The 27,331-nt window shown below is 49.8% G+C and overlaps 1 protein-coding gene across 1 annotated transcript; it reads left to right on the top strand.

The window, feature by feature from the left end:
• Positions 1 to 125: 125 nt before the first annotated feature.
• YPEL1 (yippee like 1) lies at positions 126 to 27,331 on the top strand. Its single transcript, XM_049790756.1, has 5 exons — positions 126 to 246; positions 21,194 to 21,536; positions 22,731 to 22,774; positions 23,667 to 23,775; positions 26,741 to 27,331. The coding sequence occupies exons 2-5, from the start codon at positions 21,420 to 21,422 to the stop codon at positions 26,828 to 26,830; spliced, it is 360 nt and encodes a 119-aa protein (XP_049646713.1). The 5' UTR covers positions 126 to 246; positions 21,194 to 21,419; the 3' UTR covers positions 26,831 to 27,331.

Below are 27,331 nucleotides of genomic sequence, written 5' to 3'. Positions count from 1 at the left end.
GCGCTGATTGGCTGTCCCGCGTGCCCAGGCCGTTAACGGCGGCGCGGCCGGGCCGCGGCTCCAAAACAAAGGGCTGGCGGCCCGCGGGGCGGCGGCGGCGGCGGCGGCGGGGGGGATGCCGCGTGCCCTGCCGCTGGAGCGCCAACGGCCGCAACGCTTCCCGGGCCGTGCGGGGCGCTCGCCGAGGTCGCGGCCGGATGGGCGCTGCGGGCCGGGGCTCGGAGCGCCGAGCGGCCGTGAGTACAGGTGGGCCTCGATCCCGGGGATCCCCCCACCCCGACTGCGGGGGTGGCCCGGGCGGGGTCGTGTCGGGCTCCTCGGGTGCATGAGTTGGAGAACAGAGCTGAACCTGCGCGAAGCCCCGGTCCTTGGGGTTGTTGCCTCCCCTGCCCACCCCCGTCTCCTCCCACCCTTGCACCCCTTTTTGACGTCCCCGCACCCCATCCCGCCTGTGAGACGTTTTACTTACAGGAGCAGGAGTTGGACGTCTCAGGAGGCTAAAGGACAATGAATGGGGAGGGTCGCCTAAGATTAGGAAGGGGCTCCCAGATCGCAAGGTCTCCAGGGTGTGTCCGATACGTTAGAAGGGTTTGGACTCAAAGGAATGTTGATCAGTTTACCATTTGTGCCACTTAGGTATTCTCCAAGCAGAGTTGGCCCAAAACAAAAGCACAAAAACACCCACCAAACCTTCACTAACTGTGCGAAGCCTGGCCCACTCTGCTCGTCTCCTGTGAGTTCTTGATGTCCGAGTTAGGGGCTGGGTTTCATTTTACATAGTGAGTTTGCCAGGCAGCACAGCTCCCTGCTTTGTTTTGTGATGACTTTTTCTGTTGCATTATTTTTTTACCACAAATGTTCCCGCCCTGACCTACCGTTTGCTTTGCCAAGAAGGTTCTCCCCATCCCTCACCTCTGCTAAATGCACACACCCCATGCCTCACCTTAACCTTTCGAGTTGCTTCACCTGAGCTGTTTCCCCACCACCACCCCCGCACTGTCCCGGCTGGCACCTGTGCTGTCCTCCAGCCTCTCTGTTCACTCCTAGTAGCCGGGACACTTGTTTGTGAAGGCACTTCCCTCCCTGACCCGAAGACCTACCCCTGATGTGGTTGAGCCTACCGGTTCCAAGCATTGTGGAGTCCTGGGGATCTTAGTGGCTTGTCTGAAGGATGCCAGTGCTTGAGGCCGGAGTCATAGTACAGCGATTAGGGTGCTTGCCTTGCATGTGGCTCACCAGGATTAGATCTCCTGACACCCCCAATATAAATCCCCACAGCCCCAGTAGGAGTGATCTGGGTGTGCCCTCAAAACAAAAAATGATGCCAGTGTTAAAATACCATCCTTCCCCAGACCCCATGCTCAGATGGCCGGAGTCACGCTGCATCTGTCCAGTGTCTTGGAGAGTTAGTGTGCTTGTTGCTTGTAGCAACCCGTCAGGGCAGGCGAAAGGCGGGTCTTCGCGGCAGAGCCTTGCCACCTCAAAAAACAAAAGATGGGATGGTCTTGAGCTCCTTAGCAGTGGTCTTTTTCTTTTGCAAATAAGTTCATCACTTTGTGATAATCTGAACTTGATGTGGCAGCTGAAAGACCTCAGTGGACAACCCCACTATGTCCCATACATATTTCCCACCCTGGACTGTCACAGCACCTTTGCCGTGATGAAGATGATGACCTGGACAGGATTCTTGTAACCAAAAAGTGCTCTCATTTTGGAGCCCTACCTTATAGTGTCAGGAATCACTTTTGGCAGGGCTCAGGGTGCCGTGTGGGGTATAGGCAAGATAAGTGTCTTCACCCCTTCATTATCTCCATGGCCCCTGTAAAGTTCTTTTTTTGTCTTTGCGCCACACCCAGTGGTGCTGAGGGCTTATTCCAGAGGACCATATGGAGTGCCAGGAATTGAACCCAGGTCACCATTGGCTTGAGTGCCTAGTCCCCAACCCCATAAGGTTCTTTCAGAGCAGTAGATCTCCTGGCCATTTCATGGGCTGTGGAGGCACACCTTGTGCCTCCAGGCTTCATGTAGTTTTGTCCCTGGAAGACAGATAAGTAGAAAAATAGTTCAAATAGGAAAAGCACAGAATTGTTCTTCACATCTGTTTTCTGACTATCTGATATTCACTTGATTCAAAAATGTTTAGATTCACATTTTATAACTGAAACCCAACTACAAACATGTTTGTAATCATGGTGCTTAAATAAAAAATATTAAATTAAAAAATTTAGAAATACAGAATGTGATCCATGAAACCTCTAAAAGTGGGAATGGAGATGGAATTTAAAGGGGACTTGGGAAAATCTCTGAACACAAAACCATGGAGACCTGAGGATTCTGCAAAGGTTAGCTTGGAGGACGGGGTGAAGAAGCCACCCAGGCATTGCTGAGAAGGAAAAGAAATCAGGATCACGCTGTCATCAGCACCCCAGAAGGGCCCCACTCTGGCACCTGCACAGCCTCAAAACCAGGAGCTGGAATCCTGGGGGCTTGTGATGGAGCTGATGAGCTCTGCCTTTGAATGACGACAGAATCTGCCCAGATCTCTGATGCCTGGTTTGCCCCTTGGACTGAGAACATGTGGGTTGAGCAGAGCCCTGTTCCCTGCAGGGGCCTTCCTCAGTGTACCCACCCAGAGACTGCTCCCCTTTGTTTTTCTCTGAGTGTCTGCAGAGTTGGGAGTGTTTGATTGTCTTAGCATGGGATTAATAATATTGTTTTAAGATTTACGAGCTCCTGCTTCAACCCAGTGTTGCGAGTCTCCTCCCTGCTCGCCCTCTCCATGAAAAGGAGAGGAGAGTTGGGCACAGTCTTGCCTTGTGCATGTCCAGCAAGAACATCTTCATGGAGTATCCTTGGCAGGGGCTGTGGAAATCTTCATTCGCAGGGAAAAAAGCTGGATAGCAGAGGTGCAGGGGCTGAAGTGGTAGCTCAGTGGTAGGGCTTTTGCCTTGCACTCAGCTGACCCAGAACAGACAGACCCGAAGGTTCAATCCCCAGCATCCCATATGGTTCCACGAGCCTGCCAGGAGCGATTTCTGAGTGCAGAGCCAGGAGTAACCCCTGAGTGCCCTGGGTGTGGCCAAAACAAAAACAAAAAAATAGCAGAGGTGCAGGTTTTTAGGAAAGTACAATATTCACTGGTCTTGGATGAAGCAGTGGAGGCTGTTCTGTGTGTGGGAGGAGACACACAGACTGAGCAGCACCTGCTGCACAGGTGAGGAGGGACTCTTGGGATCCCTAGAGAGAAAGGTTGGGCGTGGTGGGCAAGGGCAGGGCACCAAAGGGGCTGTGGCCAAGGGCAGCGATGCAGGTAGAGGAACAGAAGATGTCTCAGACCCTTACCCAACGACATTACTGTGGGAAGGGCACCTGCCTTGTGTGCAACTGTTCTGGGTTTGATATCTGACATCCCATCTGTTCCCCTGAGTGCAGAGCCAGGATTAAACCCTGAGTGCCATCAGGTGTGACCCAAAAAGTGAAAAAGAAAAAGCAGGTGCCTCTTTTCCTTCGCTAGGGCACAGTACACGGAGCTACTGGTTTTCAGGGTGTGTAACAGCTTTTCATCCTGCAGCCACATAGGGAGTTGGCATGTCTTTGTGTATGCAGAAGCTGGGACTCCTGGAAGCTCCACTCCATCCAGGCCTGGCACGGTCGGTCACATGCTGGGTTGTGTGTGAGTTTGGATAGTCAGTATGGTTGGGGGCCCAGGATGGAAGTGTGGGCTCATTCATGATCATCAGTGCACTTGGCCAGTCTCTTGGTTAGATGTAAGGAAGCTTCTCGTGTATGGCTGTTGCAGGCAGTGTTGAAACGGCCTGTGTGCAGTTATTTTGTCATGTCAAGTCAGGCCAGACCATCTGCTGGGTTGGCCTCTTTCAGTCTATGGGCCCCTCGCACTGACGGCTGTCATCATGTGATGCATGCCACATTGCACTAGACAACTTGTCAGAGGTAGCACAAGCCTTCAAGGCTTCTAGTTGAGTGTGTCAGTGTTCCTTTTTGGCCTCCATGAAGAGTTCTTTCTGTTCTCACAGGTGGTGTTCCTGTGGCTACAAGCACAGTGACCTGGGTGTGGACTCTCAAGTTAATGTTCTGTTTTGTTTGGGGATCACATCCAGTAATACTCGGGTTGGCTCTATGCTCAGGGGTCACTCCTGGTAGTCTGGGATGCCAGGGATTGAAGTAGGCAAGTACCCTACTCTCTGTGCTATCTTTCTAGCCCCATCATTTTAGTGTTTTGTTTTTTTTTTTTTTCATTTTTTTCTCAGGATAGAGGATTGGGGTCAAACCTGCAGTGCTCAGGGTTTACTCCTGGCTCTATGCTCAGATGGGCTGCCAGAAATCAAACCCAGAATAGCTACATGCAAAGCAGGTGCCCTTCCCACAGTACTGTTGTGGGTAAGGGTCCCAGGTGACATCCAGTGGTGCTCAGGGGACCATGTAGGATGGTGGGGAACAGACCCGAGTCAGTGTATTGTCTTTACCCTGTCCTCTCTCTCCAGCCTGATGGTAGCACAGACTCCGGCACCTCAGAGAACTGGATGTGCCACTGTGGCAGGCTGGGGAGTGTCTTTGAGCCTCCATCCCCAACTAGTAGATGGATGGAACTAGTGAAAGTGCTGAGTGTAGCGCTGGCCGGGCCTTTCCATGATGGCTGAGCCCATGTGCACCCACCCGTCTGCAGGGCTCCCTCCTGCCACATTGGCTGACATGTGAACAGTGCTCAGATCCTTGTGGAGTTCCCCCTCACCTGGTCGCTGTGAGCTTGCTGCTCTGCTGCCAGTGCCCCCTTGTCCTGAGGGCTCAGGGGGATCCGAGGTGGGAGTTTACCTGCTGGGAGTAAAGCTGGGGTTGGGGAGGGGAGCCAACCTCCAAGTCCATCCCTGAACGCCAGCGCTGTCACTTGTGGGCCTGTTTCTCAGATGTGTTTGTCTTTGGAAGTATGGCAACAGCACCATATGGACATGGGTCTGATTCACAGGCTCTTAAAATAATCACACATACTTATTTTAGGGGAGAAACTTCTGGAATCCAGAATGTTTTTGTTCTGAAGCATTCTCTCATCCCAGTGTCTATTTGGAGGTGGTTGCTGCCCTACAGCACAGAACCCTAACAGCACCCAGGGGCTGTTGGCTTCCAGAGGCTCACACCCAGCTCTTGCCTTTGGCTCCAGTCATGGGTCTCCATGAGACTGCCCGTTCACTGGCTGCTTGCAAGCTTGACCATAGTCTCTCCAGATTCACAAATGCAGGTGCCCCCCAGTACCCTTCTCACAGGGTCTGCAGGAGCTAGATGCAAGGTGGTGGCAGGTGTAGTCAGACCCCTGTCTGGAGGCACAATCCCACCCCTGAGTGCTGAGTTGGGGCCAGGCAGAGTCACCTCAGGTCAGGGATGGCCCTGGGTGAGGTGAGCAGTGCAGGCAGCCCTGGGTAGCTCCAAGAACTTCAGGAGCAACAAAAAGCCCCTGGCATATGACTGCTTTGCTTGCTCATCATTGTGGAGACCATCAACAGTGCCACCCAGCCATTCCCATGTGCAGGCCTGTGGCCCTGCACTCTGCCCTTTCCTCACCCGCAGAGCCTGCCTGACAGGAGGTGCCCCAGCCACATGTAAAAGCCTAGGGTTTTATTGGGGGGATGTTGTTAACAAATGTTGGTTTATTTTTGTTTTTTGGGGGGCCACACCCGGCAGTGCTCAGAGGTTACTTCTGGCTCTATGCTCAGAAATTGCTCTTGGTAGGCTTGGAGGACCATATAGGATGCCAGGAACCAAACCCGGGTCCATCCGGGATACAGCTGCGTGCAAGCCAAACATACTACCGCTGTGCTGTCACTCCACCCAAGAGTCCTTTTTAACTATAATGCAGAGTGCTGCCACTCATTAAGAAGCTGGCTTACAGAATAGTCTTTATCTATGGGTTTTAAGAAAAATTAAAAAATTAAAAATTAGGGCCCGGAGAAATAGCACAGCAGCGTTTGCCTTGCAAGCAGCCGATCCAGGACCTAAGGTGGTTGGTTCGAATCCCGGTGTCCCATATGGTCCCTCGTGCCTGCCAGGAGCTATTTCTGAGCAGACAGCCAGGAGTAACCCCTGAGCACCGCCGGGTGTGGCCCAAAAAAACAAAAAACAAAAAAAAATTAAAAATTAAAGACATTATTGTGATAATGCCCAGAGGGCTGGAAGGACTGGCTCATGATATGAAACTCAGCTAAAAGAGGGGTGAGTGCAGTTAGAGAAATAATGCACTAACAACTACCATGACAATGTTAATAAGAGAGGTAGAATGCCTGTTTCAAATACAGGCAGGGAGTGTGGGAGGAGGGAGATGGGGGTGCATTGGTGGTGGGAATGTTTCACTGGTGAAAGGTGGGTGTTCTTTTGATGACTGAAGCCCAACTACAGTCCTGTTTGTAATTACGGTGTTTAAATAAAATTAAAAACGGGGTCAGAGAGATAGCATGGAGATAGGGCGTTTGCCTTGCATGCTGAAGGAGATGGTGGTTCGAATCCCAGCATCCCATAGGGTCCCCAAGCCTGCCAGGAGCGATTTCTGAGTGTAGAGCCAGGAGTAACCTCTGAGCGCTGCCAGGTGTGACCCAAAATAAATAAATAAATAAATAAATAGATGAGAAGCTGCGGCTCAAGGGGTGGGAGAGATAGTAGAGCGGTAAGGCATTTATTTGCCTTGCACGCAGCTGATTTGAACAGATGGTAGTTCGAGTCCCGGCATCCCATATGGTCCCCCATGCCTGCTAGGAGCGATTTCCGAGCGCAGAGACAGGAGTAACCCCTTAGCGCTGCCAGGTGTGACCCAAAAACCAAAAAAAAAAAAAAAAAAAAGCCACGGCTCGGGAGGCAGATCCTGCACTGATTTGACCAAGTCCACAAGAGTGTTCTGCCTAGTTGTGTCCTCTGCCTCCAAAGTCAATGTAGGGCCTGGAGAGGTGGTGCTAGAGGTAAGGCCTCTCTGCCTTGCAAGCGCTAGCCTAGGACGGACCGAGGTTCGATCCCCCCGTATCCCATATGTTTCTCCCAAGCCAGGGAGGATTTCTGAGCACATAGCCAGGAGAAACCCGAGTGTCAAACAGGTGTGGCCCAAAAAAACAAAACAAAATCAACTGCATTGTATTGCTATCCAATAAAAGAGAAGCAGGGACTGGGAGATAGTACAGCAGGTACTTGCCTTGCATGGGGACAATCCAGCTTTGGTCCCCAGCATCCCATATGGTCCTCCAAGCCTACCAGGTGTAACTTCTGAGTGCGGAGCCCGGAGTAACCCCAGACACTGCTGAGTATGGCCCAAAAAGAAAGAGAGAGAGAGAGAGAGAAACCCCAGACACTGCTGAGTATGGCCCAAAAAGAAAGAAAGAAAGAGAGAGAGAGAGAGAGAGAGAGAGAGAGAGAGAGAGAGAAAGAAAGAAAGAAAGAAAGAAAGAAAGAAAGAAAGAAAGAAAGAAAGAAAGAAAGAAAGAAAGAAAGAAAGAAAGAAAGAAAGAAAGAAAGGAGAGAGAGAGAGAAAGAAAGAAAGAAAGAAAGAAAGAAAGAAAGAAAGAAAGAAAGAAAGAAAGAAAGAAAGAAAGAAAGAAAGAAAGAAAGAAAGAAAGAAAGGAGAGAGAGAGAGAGAGAAAGAAAGAAAGAAAGAAAGAAAGAAAGAGAGAGAGAGAGAGAGAGAGAGAAAGAAAGAAAGAAAGAAAGAAAGAAAGAAAGAAAGAAAGAAAGAAAGAAAGAAAGAAAGAAAGAAAGAAAGAAAGAAAGAAAAGAAAGAAAAAGAAAGAAAAAGAAAGAAATTGAGAGATGGCAGAGCAGATTTCCAGTCCAGCCTCCTGACAAGGGTTTTTTTCCTTGCTGTGGCCATTGCAGAAGCCCAAGGCTGTTGAGGTCCAAGGCTGCCAGGGCCCAGTGCTGCAAAACTCCAAGGGGCCCTTGTGGCCAGCTGTTGGATGGGGCCTCATGCCCACCCAGGGATGCCAACATGTAGCAACCGCCCACCCAGGACTGAGAGAAGAGAGAAATTGAAACCAAGTATACTTCGATGGAAATTCACTGGCCAGAGGGGTCTCAGGGAGGACCTGGCACAAAGAAGAAAAAAAGTGAATATATGCAAAGCAGCATCTCTCCAAGGCTTTATCTCTTCCTCCACAGACCAGCAGGTGCTGCTCTGGTCACTATTCTGCCAACCCCTTGCAACAGTCTCAAGATTTTCCTTTTATACCAGGCATGTCAGGAGGCATGTCCAGGAAGCATGTCTAGGTTCAATAGTCATTAATAGTGTGCGTGGGGAATCCAAGGGATGTGTCCAAAGGATCTTGCATTTCCACCTTTTTATGTTTTTTTTTTGTTTGTTTTTATATATGGAAAGTTATCCTCAGCGGTCATGGTCTGCAAAAGCCATGGTGGTTTTCAGCTGCATATCTCTTTTTTGTTGTTGTTTTTGTTCCGGCAGCGCTCAGGGGTTACTCCTGGCTCTACGCTCAGAAATCGCTCCTGGCAGGCTCAGGGGACCATATGGGATGCCGCGATTCGAACCACCGCCCTTTTGCATGCGAAGCAAATGCCCTACCTCCATGCCATTTCTCCAGCCCTGCGTGTCATTGATAGTCATTGAGAAGCTTCAAGGCCCAGAGACAGGCATGGGAAAGAAATGAAACAGTGTTTAAAGAACAAAATATGAACTTTGTAACTGTTTATCAAGCCTGTGTCTAACCTAAGAAAGTGAAAAATTCCAATTCTTGAGGGTAAAGGAGACAAATTCATTCTAGCTGCTTCCTGCTGATAGGAACAATTGTGGGGGGTTAACAGTTTTTCACTTTCTATTTCTATCTAAGGGACAGATATTCTCTATGTCTCTATGTCTTAACTTTTTTCTCTATGTAACCTTTTTTCCTCATTTTCTGTTTATCTGTGTCTTAATATTTTTTCACTATATAATGTTTTTCTCTTTAGTTTTTACAAATTTTTCTCTATTTTTTGTTTTGTTTTGTTTTGTTTTGTTTGTTTGTTTGTTTGTTTGATTTTTTGGTTTTTGGGTCACACCCAGCAGCACTCAAGGGTTACTCCTGGCTCCACACTCAGAAATGGCTCCTGGCAGGCACAGGGGACCATATGGGATGCCGGGATTTGAGCCGATGACCTTCTGCATGAAAGGCAAACACTTTACCTCCATGCTACCTCTCTGGCCCCAAATTTTTCTCTCTTTAATCACTTTCTCTCACATTCATTTCTCTCTGTATTCATTTAATTTCTCTTTATTTTGGGGGGGATCACACCCGGCAGCGCTCAGGGGTTACTCTTGGCTCCACGCTCAGAAATCGCTCCTGGCAGGCTCGGGAGACCATATGGGATGCCAGGATTTGAACCAATGACCTCCTGCATGAAAGGCAAATGCCTTACCTCCATGCTATCTCTCCGGCTCCTAATTCCTCTCTTTCAATCATCTTTTTACTTACATTTTCCTTTTTTTTTTTTTTTTTTTTTTTGTTTTTGGGCCACACCCGGTGGTGCTCAGGGGTTACTCCTGGCGGTCTGCTCAGAAATAGCTCCTAGCAGGCACAGGGGACCATATGGGACACCGGGATTCAAACCAACCATCTTTGGTCCTGGATCGGCTGCTTGCAAAGCAAACACCGCTGTGCTATTTCTCCGGGCCCCCCTTATTTTTTTTTTTAATTTCTTTTTCTGAAATCCTTGTAGAAGCCAGGGTTCACTTGACCTGTTAAGGGCTCCATTTGCAAAGGCCCAACCAGCCATATATCTATCTATGGCAGCTTGGATCTAACAGTCATTAAAGGGGATGGTATGGGCACCAATGGACAGAGTATGTGTGGGGTGAGGAAGTAGCTGAATGGGAGCAGGTGGTATTCCTGAGGACGCTTTGCTCTGTGACCCACACGGGCCAAATTAAGGCGCTTCTCAAAGATGGGAGGTTCCAGAGCAGTAGTACAGCAAGTAGGGCACTTGCCTTACATGTGACTGACACTGGTTCGATCCTTGGCCTCCCATACAGTCCCAAGCCCACCAGGAGTAAGCCCTGAGCATCGGTGTTTGTGGCTCCAAGCCCTCTTCCCAATTTAATTAAAAGATTAGGGCCAGAGCAATAGTACAGTAATAGGATGTTTTCCTTACATGCTGTAGACCCTGGACGGACCCGGTTTCGATTCCCAGTATCCCATGTGGTCCCCTTATCAGGAGCAATTTCTGAGTGCAGAGCCAGGAGTAACCCGAGCGTCACTGGGTGTGGCCCAAAAACAAAAAAAAATTGAGGTCTAGCCGATAGCTCAGTAGTGTAGGTTGTTTGCCTTGCACGCTGCCGACCCAGGATGGACCTGGGTTTGTTGCCCGGAATCCCATATGGTCCCCCCAAGCCTGCCAGGAGTGATTTCTGAGTGCAGAGTCAGAAGTAACCCCTGAGCACCACTGGGTGTGACCTAAACCCCCCCCCCAAATAAGGGGCTGGGGCTAGAACAATAATACAGGGGTGGGAGCCAGAGAAATATCATGGAGGTAAGGCATTTGCCTTGCATGCGGAAGGATGGTGGTTCGAATCCCGGCACCCCGTATGGTCCCCTGAGCCTGCCAGGAGTGATTTCTGAGGATAGAGCCAGGAGTAACCCCTGAGCACCGCCGGGTGTGGTCCAAAAACCAATAAAAATAACACAGTGGTAGGGTGTTTGCCTTGCACAAGCCTGACTCAGATTCTGACTAAGGTTCAATCCCTGGCATCCCATATGGTCCCCCAAGTCTGCCAGGAATGATTTCTAGCACAGAGCCAGGTGTGGCCCAAAAACAAAAAAGTAGGGACTGAAGAAAGAGTACATTGAATAGCATTCCACATAAATAAAAAGCTAGTGTCAGGGCTGGCGCGATAGCACCGTGATAGGACATTTGCCTTGCATGCGGCTGATCTAGGTCAGACTCGGGGTCAATTCCTGGCATTCCACATGGTACCCCAAGCCTGCCAGGAGCAATTACTGAGCACAAGCAAGGAGTAACCCCTGGGTGCTACTGGGCGTGATCCAAAAACAAACAAACAAAAATTGTGTCAAATGGCAGGAATGCCAGGGTTCAACTTATAAATAATTTGGTAGATTGGGGCAAAAGACAAGATATGAGTAACTGGGTCAGAGAGACCATACAGTGGGGAAGGCACTTGCCTGGCATACAGCTAACCCCAGGTTGATCCCTGGCACTACATAGGTCCCCTGAACTACAATAGGAATGATCCCTGAGCTCAGGGACAAGAGGAATCCCTGAGACTACCAGTATGGACCTTCCATGTGGGGGTAATTCTGGGGCTCGCTGGTTGGCTGGTTTCCCGGACTTGATGGCTGCCGCATGAAGCTTGCTTTCAGCCACCTGCAGTTCGTGGCATTCACCATGTTTGTGTCTTTGCTGACCCTGGAATGGATGGGTTGGCAGGAGAGAGCGGTGCATAAGAAACCAGATGAGTCGTAGGAATGAGTACATTTCGGCCAGGGGTTGTTGAGCGGGAACTTGGGTCTTATTGAGCCAGACAAGCTTCTCTGTGCTACTCTCCCTGACACCTTTATAGCTGGCGTTTAACCCTGAGGGCCAGGGTTGACATACTTGTGCTGATTAACTCAGAAGAAGTGAGGAAAAAAAGTAAAAGTGATTTTACAGGTGTATGACAGCACCCAGTCACACACCCCCCAAAATCAATATTTGAGTATCAGCATGACATCCTGTATTCTTTTTTTTTTTTTTTTTTTTTTTTTTTGGTTTTTGGGCCACACCCGGTGACGCTCAGGGGTTACTCCTGGCTATGCACTCAGAAGTCGCTCCTGGCTTGGGGGACCATATGGGATGCCGGGGGATCGAACCGCGGTCCATCCGAGGCTAGCGCAGTCAAGGCAGGCACCTTACCTTTAGCGCCACCGCCCAGCCCCGACATCCTGTATTCTAAAGAAAGTTGGGGGGAAATTCAGAATTGACATAGAGCTTGATAGCTAAGGGTTGGGCCCGGAGAGATAGCACAGCGGCGTTTGCCTTGCAAGCAGCCGATCCAGGACCAAAGGTGGTTGGTTCGAATCCCGGTGTCCCATATGGTCCCCCGTGCCTGCCAGGAGCTATTTCTGAGCAGACAGCCAGGAGTGACCCCTGAGCAATGCCGGGTGTGGCCCAAAAACTGAAGAAAAAAAATAAAGATAGCTAAGGGATTGTGGGGGGTGGCGAATCACAATGGCCTATTTGGTAGTCAAACTGCTTCCCCACTTAGCATTGGGGACCCCACACTGGAGAAGTAAATGTGGCTCCCTTTTGGAATCAGGAGCCAGGATTGTGTGTGCATGGAAGGAAATTCCTCTCAGTGATCTCTCTCCACATTTGTGTCTGCTGGGAAAGCGGTGAGTTCCTTATTCTCTTTCCTGGTGTGATTACGACCCAACTTTGATTTTTCTCTCCTCTAGATAGATACCTAGTTGTTTAGGTTCATTTGGGGGGGGGCACAGTGCCTTCTGGATGAGCTGTGGGACCCTTTGCTGTGGCCAGATCGCGTCTGTGCCAGGGCTGATTCTGGCTTTTTTTCTTACTCTTTGGCTGTTCCTGTCCTGAGCTGGTCTCATACTTGCGGTGACAATCATGGAGAGTGACAGCACTTACCCTTTGGCATACTCTGGGCCAGTAGCTGTTCCTGACACCCCATTCTGGCCTTCAGATATAAAAGGCTGTTAGACATGCTGTTCCAAAGGACACCATGACCTCAGAGGGCTCCCAGGACTTTGGGGGGAGAGCAGAGAAGTCAGCGCTCTAACTTGCCTCTCCCCATCCCTTCTTCCTTCACAAGTTCAAAAACTCCCTCATTGCAGGAGGAGGAAAGATGTGTCCTTTTTTTGGTGGGTGGAGGGTTGGGTTGCACCCAACAATGCTCAATGGCTCCTCTTAGCCCTGTGCTTACGGGTCACTTCAGACTCCTGGATGTGCTTGGCTCATGTCTTGCTGCTGCTGTTGTTTTGGGGAAGGGCCACACCCAGCGATGTTCAGGCATCACTTCTGGCTCTGCACACCGGAATTACTCCTGGCGGCTCTCAGGCAACTCTATGGGATATTGGGGGTTGAACCTGGGTTGTCTGCTTGCAAGGCAAATGTTCTCCCTGCTGTGCTATCACTGACCCCTGGAGGATCACGTGCTGTGCTAGAAAATAAACTAGATCTGTACATGCAAGGCCATGTATTTACCTTGTACTTGGTTCAGCCCAGAAGGTGTAGGACTAGGGACTAGACTCAAAACTCCAACCTTGTCTCCCCCCATTTCTCTTAGTGCAGTGGTCGGCAACCTTTTTTTCAACTGAGCCAAATGTCGCCAAAACCACAATTGAAATTTATTTTGAGAGCCACACAGGGTGCGTGCGCACTGACAGAGGCTAGGAGCAGAGTCCTGACTCCTAGAGCGGCTGCCCAGCACACAGAAGAGCCAAAATAAAAGTGTAAAGAGCCCCGAGGGCCCCGGAGAGATAGCACATCCGGCGTTTGCCTTGCAAGCAGCCAATCCAGGACCAAAGGTGCTTGGTTCGAATCCCGGTGTCCCGTATGGTCCCCTGTGCCTGCCAGGAGCTATTTCTGAGCAGACAGCCAGGAGTAACCCCTGAGCACTGCCAAGTGTGGCCCAAAAACCAAAAAAACCAAAAACAAAACAAAAAAAAGTATAAAGAGCCTCGTGTGGCTTGCCAATCACTGTCCTAGTGAATAACTATCCTCACTTTACCCCTTTGTCTTGTCAGTTCCTGGGCCAGAGTGATAGCACAGTGGGTATGGTGTTTGCCTTGCACATGGCTTATCTGGTTACAGTCCTTCCTCCGCATCCAGTATAGTCCCCTGAGCACTGCCAGGAGTAATCCCTGAGCACTGCAGGGTGTGGCCCCCAAACAATAACAAACACATGTGCTGTCCCTTTGCCAAAGGGTATAAAGGTTTCCTTCACTTCACTTTGTCAAGATCCTCATTCTCCTCTGAGTGCCTCTAGCACTATGAACATCCAGTGAAGTTTGATTTTTCTACTGTTAATTTTTGTCAGCTGAAATTTTAGACACAGGAGATTCCATGAGGAGAGTCAAGCAAAATGTCTCATTCCTCTATAGACACACAGAACAGGTTTATTTTATTTTGGGGGTTGGCTGTGCTGATTGTTGCTGTAGTACATGGGCCCCCCCAGTTCTTAGGGCCATCAGGCCAGGCACCTGAGCCCACAACCTCATACTAATAAGTCATGTATTAATTCGCCCACCAAAGCATGTCCCTTGCCCTTAAAATGCAGTTCAGTGCTATGGTGGTAGTGATTGTATAGTGATAGGGCAGAGTGCTTGATCTGCACACGACCGACCAACCTGGTCAAAATTCCACTTTGAGGAATGATTTCTGAACACAGTCTGGAATAATCCTTGAACATCGCTGAGTGTGACATAAAAACAAAAACAATACATTTCAGGCCTGTGTGTCTCTGGCTCTGGCTCCTAGTGTTCTTGCAATACACATACCTTTCTGGTTTCTTATTTGACTTGTTTCATTTAAAAAGTACTCTAAGGGGCCCGGAGAGATAGCACAGCGGCGTTTGCCTTGCAAGCAGCCAATCCAGGACCAAAGGTGGTTGGTTCGAATCCCGGTGTCCCATATGGTCCCCCGTGCCTGCCAGGAGCTATTTCTGAGCAGACAGCCAGGAGTAACCCCTGAGCACCGCCGGGTATGGCCCAAAAACCAAAAAAAAAAAAAAAAAAAAAAAAAAGTACTTTAAGGGGGCTGGAACAATAGCACAACGGTAAGGTGTTTGCCTTGCATGAGGCCAACACAGGACGGACCCCAGTTCAAATCCCGTCATCCCATATGGTCCCCCGAGCCTGCCAAGATCAACTTCTGAGTGCAAAGCCAGGAGTAAACCCTGAACAATGCCCAAAACAACAAAAAAAATTTTACTTTCAGGGGCTGGGAGCAATAGCACAGTGAGAAGAGTGTTTGCCTTGTATGAAATTGACTCAAGTTTGATCCCCAGCATCCCATATGGTCCCTCAAGCCTGCCAGGAGTGATTCTTGAGTGTAGAGTCAGCAGTAACTCCTGAACTGGATGTAACCCAGAAATCCAAAAAGAAAAAAAATTACTTTCAGGCCCAAAAAAATTACTTTCAGGCCCAAACGATAGCGCCACCGGGAGGGCATTTGCCTTGCACACAGCCAACCCAGGTATCCCATGTGGTCCCCTGAGCCTGCCAAGAGTAATTTCTGAGCGCAGTCAGGAGTAAACCCCTGAGTGCTACTTAGTGTGGCCCAAAAACACAAAAACAAAAATTACTTTCAGGAACTGACTTGCATGCTACTGACTCCACTTCAGTCTCCCAAACCTCATGTCCCTTAGCATTGCCGGGTGTGGCCCAAAAACAAAATGTGTCAGGTGAGGGAGAGCACTTGCCTACTTATGTTTGAAGACCTGAATTTGATCCCAGGCCTTGCATCATACCCTGAGCACCACCAGCTCCAGGCAGCTCACTATCAGCACCAAACCAAGAGACCTGCTGCCTCCCTGGGCCAAGCTTCACCCGAGTAGCTGTGGGTCTCCAGAACCCACTAAAAGAGTATTGAGTGGCCAGGGTGATCGCACAGAGGATAAGGCGTTTGCCTGGCACAAGACCCAGGTTTAATCCCCAGCATCCCATATGGTCATCCGAGCCTGTCAGGAATGATTTCTGAGCTCAACCACGGGTAACACCAGAGTGCCGTAAGGTATAGCCCAAAAACCAAAACCAAAAAAAAAGTTATTGTTGAGGCTGCAATGTTAGTACAGCAGGTAGGGTGTTTGCCTTGTCTTTAGCTGACCTGTGTTCCATATGGCCCCTCAAATCTTTCAGGGGTGAATCCTGAATGCAGAGCCAGGAGTAACCCTTGAGCCAATATTGCTGCATGTGCCCCAACAATCAAAATAACTCAACGCAAGATTCTTATTGTGAGGGTTCCTATGTGCATAGTCACTTCCTCTGAGATCAGCTATGTCTCCTTATTTTCCATTCTTCCCTGCTGGTCCTGAATTTTGGTTTTCATTTGGGAGCCATCACAGTGGTTGGTGTTCGGGGCTTACTCTTGGCTCTGTGTTCAGGAATCACCCCGGACCTAGCTCAGGGAACCATATGTGATCCTGAGGAGCAAAGCAGGTGGTAAGGTGAGTGCAAGGTCAGCACCTACCTGCTCTCAGGCCCTCGGACCTCAGTTTTGTGCCATTCAATGTAAAGATGGCTCCTGTCTTGCAGTTTACGCTTAAACTGCTATTGTGTGAGGCATTTTTCTCTTAAGATCTGCTCCAAATTGCCCCCTTCCCTTCACTTTGTTGCTGTTGTGGGAACTGTGGGGTTCATTGGGGGGCTTCATACAAATTTGATGGTGGTGTTTGTAGGATCATACCCATGCTCATATGCATATGGTCCCAAGACTTGGTCCCTGACCAGAGTCACCATTTATCTTAGTTGTGATGTGCACCAGGAGTTAACACGCATTAGTGGAGGTGCTCGCACACCTGGCAGTGCACCACTCTGTAGGTGCTGGGGTCCCAGACAGCAGAGTGTGGGGACCATAAAATCCAACCTGCCAGGCACTCTCGTGATAGCTAAATCTTCCTTCACCTTTCCTTATAAACATTGTACCTTGTTCTACTGGCCTTACCAGGTCTCTGGTCAAACTGAATGTGTGTGTGGCGGGGGTTGAATGAGTAGTGTCGGTGGTTCATGGTGTTGAGAGATTGGGAACCCCGGTGTAGAGAGCATCCTGAACTCAAATGGGGTTTGTTTTGTTTTGTTTTAGTTTCGGGTTTTGGGCCACACCTGGCAGTGCTCAGGGGTTACTCCTGGCTCTACACTTAGAAATCGCTCCTGTCAGGCTCAGGGGACCAGATGGGATGTGGGGATTGGATCTGGGTTGAGTGCCAGACAAACACCCTACTGCTATGCTATCAGTCTGGCCCTGATCTTGAATTTTTGTTTTTGTTTTTGTTTTTTTTTGGGCCACACCCGGCGGTGCTCAGGGGTTACTCCTGGCTGTCTGCTCAGAAATAGCTCCTGGCAGGCATGGGGGGACCATATGGGACACCGAGATTCGGACCAACCAACTTGGTCCTGGATCAGCTGCTTGCAAGGCAAACGCCACTGTGCTATCTCTCCGGGCCCGATCTTGAATGTTTAACTTTCAGTAATGAGCATGGTATTTACTGTGGGATTTTTGTTTTGTATTTACCCTTAATGAATAAATAAATACCCTTTATTTTCAGTCTATGTGAAATGTCAAAATTATGAATGAATATTAAATGTCAATTTCAGGGGACCTCCCAAGCAATGTTTAGGAGAGATCTGGAGCCACTCTTTAGCAGACCAGGCCAGATTATTTAGAGCTTGGCCCAGCAGTTCTCAGGGTCACTGGGGCCATATTTGATATGGTGCTCAGAGAACCACGCATGGTTGGGCTGGGCATGAAACCCAGTACTCCTGCATGCACAGTGTGTGCACCAGCCCTTTGAACCCGTTTCCCCCAGCCTTCACAACATCTTTTATCTGGATAAGGGCATTGGGCCATGCCTGCGGACCATGTAGTGCTAAGAGAGCATAGCCAGGCCCTCTTCAGGCAAAGCAGATGCTACGCCCCTTAAACTCTCTCTGTTTCCTATGTCGTCCTTCCTTTTTTTTTTTGTTTTTGGGCCACACCCGGTGATGCTCAGGTTAAAGTTACTCCTGGCTATGCACTCAGAAATTGCTCCTGGCTTGGGGGACCATCTGGGATACCGGGGGATGGAACCACGGTCTGTCCTAGGTTAGCATGTGCAAGGCAAATGCCCTACCACCTGCGCCACCGCTCCGGCCCCAAGGCTTTTGTCTGTCTTTTTTTGTTGTTGCTTTTGGGTTACACCCGGTGGCACTCAGAAATCACTCCTGGCAGGCTCAGAGGACCAGATGGATGCCGGGATTCGATCCACTGTTCATCCTAGATCTGCTGCTTGCAAGGCATTCACCCTACTGCTGTGCTATCTCTCTGGCCCCTCCTTCTTTTGTTTTGTTTCTTTTTTGTTTTTTTTCTTTAATTTGGACCACACCTAGTGATGTTCAAAGGTTTCTCCTGGTTTTGCACTCAGAATCACTTCGGACGATAGTCAGGGGACTATTTGAAAAGTCGGGGATCAAGCCATGTTGGTCACCTACCTAATGCAAGTGCCTTTCTTGCTGTACTGCCCCTTTGGCCCATGGTCATCATTCTTTACCTCCTCTGGAGTCTAAAGTTGAGTCTTTAGTTTGGTTTTTCTTCTGAGTGAAGCATACCCTTGAATCTAATGACTTTTATTTATTTTATTTATTTTTTACCCAGGTCTAACTTTTCAATTGTCTGGCACTGCGTAAAGTACAAAATTTCTTTGGTCAGATGTTCTTGTCAACTTTCTTGTCTGTGAAAGGCATTCGCCTGCAACCTCCAATTAAGTTTAGAATAGTTATGGAGTCAGAGTGATAGTCCAGTGAGTAAGGTGGTTGCCTATCTGTCTTTCAAGTCCACCAGGCATTTCCCATCCATGTGAGCGGGACCAGGTGTCAACCCTGAGTACTACTAGGTATGGCCACAAAGCCAAAATAAATAATAAGTAAGCAATGATAAAGTACTAGAATACAATGGCTGGAGAAATAGTAGTGTGTGTAGGGCACTTGTTTTTTTTTTTTTGTTTTTTTTTTTTTGTTTGTTTGTTTTTTGAGCCATACCCGGCAGTGCTCAGGGGTTACTCCTGGCTATCTGCTCAGAAATAGCTCCTGGCAGACACCGGGATTCGAACCAACCACCTTTGGTCCTGGATCGGCTGCTTGCAAGGCAAATGTCGCTGTGCTATCTCTCCGGGCCCTTTTTTTGTTTTTGTTTTTGTTTTTGTTTTTTTTGGTTGTGTGTAGGGCACTTGTCTTGCATGGTGCTGATCTGGGTTCATTCCTTCGCACTGTAGGAGGTCCTGAGCTCATCCAGTAGTTACCCATGAGCAGAGGGCTAGCAATAAGTCCTGAGCAACACTGGGTGAGCCCCAAACACCCAGGGGGGGGAAAAAGACTATTATTACTTTTTGTTTGTTTGATTTTGGTCAGCTACATGGAAGGGTAGCTCCCTATCTCTTATTTTTTTTAATACCTTTATTTAAACACCATGATTACAAGCATGTTTGTAGTTGGGTTTTATTTAAAAGAAAACAACCCTTCACCAGTGTGACATTCCCAGTACCAATGCCCTCCATATCCCTCCTACCCAACCCCTTGCCTGTATTAAAGACAGGCTTTCTATTTCTCTCACTGCCATTGTCATGGTAGTTGTCCGTGTACTTATTTCTTTTTTCTTTTTTTTTTTGGTTTTTGGGCCACACCCGGCAGTGCTCAGGGGTTACTCCTGGCTGTCTGCTCAGAAATAGCTCCTGGCAGGCACGGGGGACCATATGGGACACCGGGATTCGAACCAACCACCTTTGGTCCTGGATCGGCTGCTTGCAAGGCAAACACCGCTGTGCTATTTCTCCGGGCCCAGTGTACTTATTTCTCTAACTGAACTCACCACTCTTTGTGGTAAGCTTCATATCATGGGCCAGACCTTCCAGCCCTCGTCTCTATTGTTATTGTCTTATTATAATAATTCTTTTATTTTATTTTATTTTTTGGTTTTGGGCCACACCCGCTGACACTCTGGTTACTCCTGGCTGTGCGCTCAGAAATTGCTCCTGGCTTGGGGGACCATATGGGATGCTGGAGGATTGAACCGCTGACTGTCCTAGGTCAGCGTGTGCAAGGCAAACACCCATCCTCTTGCATCACTGCTCCAGCCCCATTGCCAGCACTGGTTGTTCTTATTCTTTGTGATGTGTGCCAGTCTACATGACATGGTACCTCATTGTTGTTTTGATCTCCCTACCTCTTGTGCTATCTTCAGCCCCCAAAGTAGTTCACATTCTTTTTGCTTTGTTTTGTTTGGATCCACACTCAATGTGATGCACAGCAGTTACTCCTGGATCTGCACTCAGGAATTACCCCTGGTGATACTCTGGGACCATATGAGATGCTGGAGTTTGAACCCAGGTTGGCCACATGTAAGGCTAATTAATTGCCTACCCACTGCTCTATCACTCTAGCCCCCAAATTATTTAGCTTTTTGTTTTGTTTTGTTTTTGTTTTATTGGGTCACACCCGTCAACACCTAGGGGTTACTCCTGGCTCTACGCTCAGAAATCGCTCCTGACAAGCTTGCTATCTCTCCCTATTTAGCATTTCTTTTTTGGGGGGGGGTCACACTGGTGACACTTGGGTGACTCTTGACTCTGTGCTCAGAAATTACTCCTGAGGCCGGAGAGATAGCATGGTGGTAGATTGTTTGCTTTGCATGCAGAAGGTCGGTGGTTTGAATCCCATCCATATGGTCCCCTGAGCCTGCCAGGAGCGATTTCTTTTTTTTTTCTTTTCTTTTTTTTTTTTTGGTTTTTGGGCCACACCCGGCGGTGCTCAGGGGTTACTCCTGGCTGTCTGCTCAGAAATAGCTCCTGGCAGGCACGCACGGGGGACCATCTGGGACACCGGGATTCGAACCAACCACCTTTGGACCTGGATTGGTTGCTTGCAAGGCAAACACAGCTGTGCTATCTCTCCGGGCCCCAGGAGCGATTTCTGCGTGTAGAGCCAGGAGTAACCACTGAGCGCTGCCGGGTGTGACCCAAAATCCAAAACAACAACAACAAAAGAAAGCATACTTAGGACCAGGGCTATGGTTCAGTAGTACAGCTTTTGCCTAGCATGTGAAGGCCCTGATTCCCAGCACCATAAACTAACAGACGAAAGTGTTCCCAGGTAACTTTCCCCCTCATTTACCCTTCTTCTTTCTTTCCTTAATACTTTTTTGCTGTTGTTGTTTCGGGGTCACACCGATGGTGCTCAGGGGTTCTGGGTCTGCTATGGCAGGCACAGGGGACCGACCATATGGGATGCCGGGATTCGAACCACCATACGTCCTGGATCAGCTGCGTATAAGGCAAATGTCCTACCACTGTGCTCTCTCTCCAGCCCTCTTTCCTCAATCTTTGCCTTAATGGATTCTTTTTTTCCTTTTATATCTTTATTTAAGGACCATGATTACAAACGTGTTTGTAGTTGGGTATCATTCTTTAAAAGTAATCAATGCGGTGCCAGGTGCCTAACTCAAGTCCTCATTCCAACAGGTTGTAACGTCGCTGTCTCAACACTGCTGTGTGCAGGGACACCGCTTGCTCCCGTCCCGCTGTGTGGAGGACGCCCTCATTCACCCCTACTTCGCGCACAGGCCACAACACGCCTTCTGGCAACAGCAGCTCTCGTGTGCATCCAGTGCTGCTTTGTCCGAGCGCCTCGCAGAGCCGGCTGGCACCCAGTGCCAGTTGTGGGCTGAGTGTGGAGGGCCCCGCCGAGATGGTGAAGTTGACCAAATCCAAAACTTTCCAAGCGTATCTGCCAAACTGCCACCGGACATACAGCTGTGTCCACTGCAGAGCCCACCTGGCCAACCACGACGAGCTGATCTCCAAGGCGAGTGGCGGGGCTTGCGAGAGCTGAGTGGCTGGGGTGGGGGGGGGGGGCCGGGTGAGCAGACACTGGGCCAGGCTGGGCATCTGGTGCCGAGATCAGTTCTCTGACCCCAGGATCCTGGTCATGAGCTTTGCAGAGCAGGTGGATGGAGGGGGTGGGCAGCCCCCAGATTCCCAAAGATCGTGAAGAGCATGATCCCAAAGATCAGGATGAGTCACAGCTATGCCAGCCAGAAGCGAGGCAAACCCAGTTACAGTGGCAGAGCAGAGGCGGCCAGCAAAGCCGGGGGAAGAACGCTGGGAGGGATTGAGAAGAAAAGAGACCGCGTGGGGGAAGCGGGATGATGATTTCAAAAAATGCCTAGAGAGGGGAGTCATGCTCAGTCTGGCAGGGCTAACCTGCCGTGGAGAACCAGAGAGAGCACCAGGTGTGACCTCTTAGGTGCTTTCCAGAAGAAGCATCACACTGCACTTAAAATAAAATGATCCACACAAGTGGTTATTTCTATACATATTCACAACAAGCATGAGACACACACATGTACTTGCCTTCCTAGCCTCCTTGAGCACACTCTTGACCTTCCAACACCAGGTCTGTCTGGAGCGTGTGTCTTTCAGGGATGTTTCACTTTAACATTTTCCTACTTGTGTTTTGATATGAGGGTAATGAGACTTTCATTTCTGTTCATCTGAAATAACTAGTGCCTGGTTTCAAGGGCCAGACTCCAAGCCTGGCATCCCTACACAGTAGCTAGTGCTGAAGACTGAGATCCTGGAGGGTCTTTCTGGGCCCCCAAGTGTAACAAAACAGGCTGTGAAAGGTCCAGAGATCCTGCTTTCCTAACGCTTCAGTAGCTCCTGGTCCCTTGGTGTCTGGGATAAGAAGTGGACACCGTGAGGCACAATATTTTGGAGACTTTGCAAGGCAGGTGCCCTCTTGGACCCATATGAAGGACTAGAAAGAGCCGTTGGGCCTCCAGATTGGTCAGGCTCCCCGAGGTTGAGCTCGAGCCCTGCACAGGTGGACTTTGTGACCCCAGCTGAGCTCCAAGTCCCAAATAGAGACTCAAATGGAGTCCCAAATCCCCCCTCTTCCTGTCCTGTTCTGCCAATGGCCCTGCAGAGGCCTGACTTGCTGCCCCCTGCTGCCCCCTGGTCTGACATCCTAGTCTTTGACACTTTTTTTTATTTGCAGTCCTTTCAGGGAAGCCAGGGACGAGCCTACCTCTTCAACTCAGTGTGAGTATTCATGCTATTGGCCTTGAGCACTGGCTGCTGTGTCCCTTGCTTCTCTGCAGACACTGACACAGCTAGGACCTGTGACAGGAGTCCACAGGGCACTGGGACAGTTTCTGGCCATGACCTCTGTATAACCTTGCTCCCCTCAAGTGGCCCCATTTACAGTTTTCACTTGGGGGGTCCTAGTTGAGAAAAGCGGGCTAAAATGATCTAGTTTTACGTTTTTTGGAGGGAGCGGGTTACACCTAGCTCTGCACTCAGGTTTGGGGCACATCTGGCAGGCTTGGGGGATCATATGGGATGCTGGGGATCAAATCCAAGTCAGTCCCGGGTTGGCCGTGTGCAAAGCAAACTCCCTACCCACGGTGTTATCGCTCTGGCCCCATATTTTTACTTCTTAGTTTTTGGCAGAGAGGGGTCCACCTTTGGCAATGCTCAGGGGCCACTCCTGGCTCTGTTCTCAGGAATTACTTCTCGCAATACTTGGGGGTGGAGGGCATATGGGATTCTGGGGATTCAATCTGGGCCAGCCACATGCTCTCTTAGCTCCTGCACCACCCGGTAGTTTGTGCCACTCTCCGTGCCTGCGAGTGGGTGACACGTGCTGCTCCGTGCACTGCTCCACCTTCACAGCAGCCTGGCTTCTTGCTGCACAGGATGGAGGCTGGCCTCCTGAGCAGGCCCCCCTTGGGAGTCTTGTGGGGCAAGTGAAAGAGAAGCACTTCTCATAGAAGGTGGTTAGTGAGCAGCTATGAGCGAGGCAGAGGATGCCAGAGAAACTCCCTGTGTTTCTGACTGGAGAAATGAGCACCCATGCTGAGTCCCAGTGTGGGAGGGAGGAGGAGTCCTGGGGGTAGGGCGTGTGCACGTCCCAGCAGTCGTCTCTCCCCAGGGTGAATGTGGGCTGTGGCCCTGCAGAGGAGCGTGTCCTCCTGACCGGCCTGCATGCGGTGGCAGACATCTACTGCGAGAACTGCAAGACCACGCTCGGGTGGAAATACGTGAGTGCCGCCCAGCCCCACTTCCCTTGTCCTTCAGAAGTCAGGAGCAGGGGCCAGAGAGATAGCACAGCGGTAGGGCATTTGCCTCGCACACAGCGCATCCAGAACAGAGGGTGGTACGAATCCTGGCATCCCGTATAGTCCTGTGTGTCTGCCGGGAGCAATTTCTGAGCGCAGAGCCAGGAGTAACCCCTGATCACCACCAGGTATGACCCAAAAACCAAAAAAGAAGGAAAAAAAAAATCAGGGCCCATGGGCCCGGAGAGATAGCACAGCGGTGTTTGCCTTGCAAGCAGCCGATCCAGGACCAAAGGTGGTTGGTTCAAATCCCGGTGTCCCATATGGTCCCCCGTGCCTGCCAGGAGCTATTTCTGAGCAGACAGCCAGGAGTAACCCCTGAGCACCACTGGGTGTGACCCAAAAAGCTAAAAAAAAAAAAAATCAGGGCCCGGAGAGATAGCACAGCGGTGTTTGCCTTGCAAGCAGCCGATCCAGAACCTAAGGTGGTTGGTTCAAATCCCGGTGTCCCATATGGTCCCCCGTGCCTGCCAGGAGCTATTTCTGAGCAGACAGCCAGGAGTAACCCCTGAGCACCGCCGGGTGTGACCCAAACAAACAAACAAAAAAATCAGAAGCAGCCAGGTTGTGAAGAGAGGTGACATTGATTTACAGGGCAGTAAGACCAGCCCCTGAAAAAGTCCAAGGTCCTAGCTAGAATTCTACTCTTAAGATCCTGCAAATAGTGGGCAAGGCCATAGGCCCACTGGGCAACAGGGCAGAACATTCTCTTGGTGGGTAAGGGAAGCTGCCCCCACCTCTCTCAGGGGCTTTCTGGTGGCCAGGCAGTTGCTGACCTTTCTCCACAGGAAGGGAGGAGTAATAGCCTGCCTTGCTAGCCCAAGACTTGTATGAGTCTAAAGACAAAAGGGCCCCTGCCAGCCATGGACTCCTTCTTGGTCCTTCCCTCTGGGTCCGTGGACGAAGTGGTCCATCCCGCCCATCTAGCTGTCACCTCTGGATTTCACCTCTTTTCCATCCTCCCCCTATACCCACTACCCCTCATAGGGGTATAGCTCTGGCCTGTCCTCTGCCCAGCGTCAGTTCTGTAGAGCCTGCTCGTGCCCTGTACCCACTGGCCCTACCCTTGCATCCAGCACCCCATGCTGATGCTTACCTGGCTGCTGCTGCTCATTTCTATCTCCTGCTCACCTGCATGGACTGGCTTAAGCTCACCCATGGCTCAGGATATCTGGGTTTAGAAATAGAAGTTTGAGGGGCCCGGAGAGGGCACAGCGGTGTTTGCCTTGCAAGCAGCCGATCCAGGACCAAAGGTGGTTGGTTCGAATCCCAGTGTCCCATATGGTCCCCCGTGCCTGTCAGGAGCTATTTCTGAGCAGACAGCCAGGAGTATCCCCTGAGCACTGCTGGGTGTGACCCAAAAAGTAAAAAAAAAAAAAAAAAAAGAAAAGAAAAAAAAAGAAATAGAAGTTTGGGGTTTTTTTTTGTTGTTTTGTTGTTGTTGTTGTTGTTTTTTCTTTTTTCGTTTTTGGGACGCTCAGGGGTTAGTTACTCCTGGCTATGCGCTCAGAAGTCGCTCCTGGCTTGGAGGACCATATGGGACGCCGGGGGATCAGTCCGCCCTAGGCTAGCGCTGGCAAGGCAGGTACCTTACCTTTAGCACCACCACGCCGGCCCCTAGGAATAGAAGTTTTAAGGGGCTAGATAGATAGCACAGCGGTAGAGTGTTTGCCTTGCACGAGACCAACCTTCGACGGACCCAGGTTCGATTCCCAGCATCCCATATGGTCCCCCCCAAGCCCACCAGGAGCAATTTCTGAGTGCAGAACTAGGAGTAACTACTGAGCATCGCCGGGTGTGGCCCGAAAACAAAAATAAAAAGAAATAGAATAGTTAGCAAGGGCCCGGAGAGATAAGCACAGCGGCGTTTGCCTTGCAAGCAGCTGATCCAGGACCAAAGGTGGTTGGTTCGAATCCCGGTGTCCCATATGGTCCCCCGTGCCTGCCAGGAGCTATTTCTGAGCAGATAGTCAGGAGTAACTTCTGAGCATCACCGGGTGTGGCCCAAAAACCAAAAAAAAAAAAAAAAAGAACAGCACATTTACCATGTTTTGTCTTCGGGTCACACCCAGCTGTACTCAGGACTTATCCCTGGCTCTGTGCTCAGGGATCTCTCCTGGCAGGCTCCCAAGACTATACGGGGTGGTAGAGATTGAGCCTAGGTCAGTTAGGTTTAATTAATTAAATATTAATTTAAAAGGGGCTGGAGAGATAGCATGGAGGTAGGGCGTTTGCCTTCCATGCAGAAGGACGGTGGTTCAAATCCCGGCATCCCATATGGTCCCCTGAGCCTGCTAGGAGCGATTTCAGAACAGAGAGCCAGGAGTAACACCTGAGCGATGCCAGGTGTGACCTCAAAAACAAACAAAAAAATTAAAAAGTCCTAGTCGTGCACCCGGCGCCTGCAGCCCCATGGCCTGGAGGGTCATTGGGTTCAGGATAATGGTGAAGAAATGATCCACAGCAGTCAGATGAAATTTCAGGAGACATCCAGCTTTATTACAAGGCCCAGACCACCATGTGCATATTACTCGCATGGCCTTTAAACTAAGCAGCCTTTTTCCTGCTGCTTCATCCAACCTGTGTCTCATCTCTCCCTCTGCTCTGCTGCCTCTGCTTCTAGCTGAGTCTGTCCTACCCCCCTCCCCAGGCCATTCTTACTTACTAACCACAGACCCCTCCCCTCCCAGCTGTGGGAAGGTCTCGCCATCCTGGTAAGATTAGCATTTTGTTTTGGGGCCGGGGAACAGAATGGCCACATGCAAGGCAAGCCCCAACCCACTGCTCTGTCTCTGGCCTCCCACACCTGTTATCTTTAGAAGAAGGTAACGAAGTTGAACAGTGAAACAGATTCTCCCCTGAAACTTTTCTTCTCTTTCTTTTCAAGGAACACGCATTTGAGAGCAGTCAGAAATACAAGGAAGGAAAATTTATTATCGAGCTTGCACACATGATCAAAGACAACGGTTGGGAGTAACGCAGAACTGTTCTCTTGGATACTATTTTCTGAAAGAGATTTTCAAATGTAATGCAAACCTAGAGCATGTGAATGGTAGTTGTTGTTTCTTGAACTCAGTCCTGGCAGGCTACCCTCTCCCCGCTGGTCCTCTGGGGTGGGTAAGTTGTCCCTCCAGCAACCTAACGGTGGTTTCTAAAAGTCTTCAGTGGCCTGTCTTTTCACGTGTCACAGCAAGAACTCAACAACAGACGACTTAACCTGCTATCAAGAGTCAAGACAGTTTTAGTCTGTGCCTTCGAGACAGTTGGGGTGTATTCTTCCACTAGATCAGTGGGGCCTCTCCGGAGAGCAGGTCTGGCCTCACTTCTTTCAAGTGAAGGGACTGTAGCCCACTTTCTCCTTCATTTTAAAAACACAAAATTGGTGATTCCTCTTGCAGATGACCTGTCTCAGCAGTGCCCATTATCTTCTTTCAGAACCCCAAAGGTATTTTGAGGGGAGATTTTGTTGTTGTTGTTG

Source organism: Suncus etruscus, chromosome 17 (genome assembly GCF_024139225.1).
Source record: "Suncus etruscus isolate mSunEtr1 chromosome 17, mSunEtr1.pri.cur, whole genome shotgun sequence".
NCBI lineage: Eukaryota > Metazoa > Chordata > Mammalia > Eulipotyphla > Soricidae > Suncus > Suncus etruscus.
Note: the sequence above shows the minus strand (reverse complement) of the source record. Positions and strands in the feature narration are given on the sequence as shown.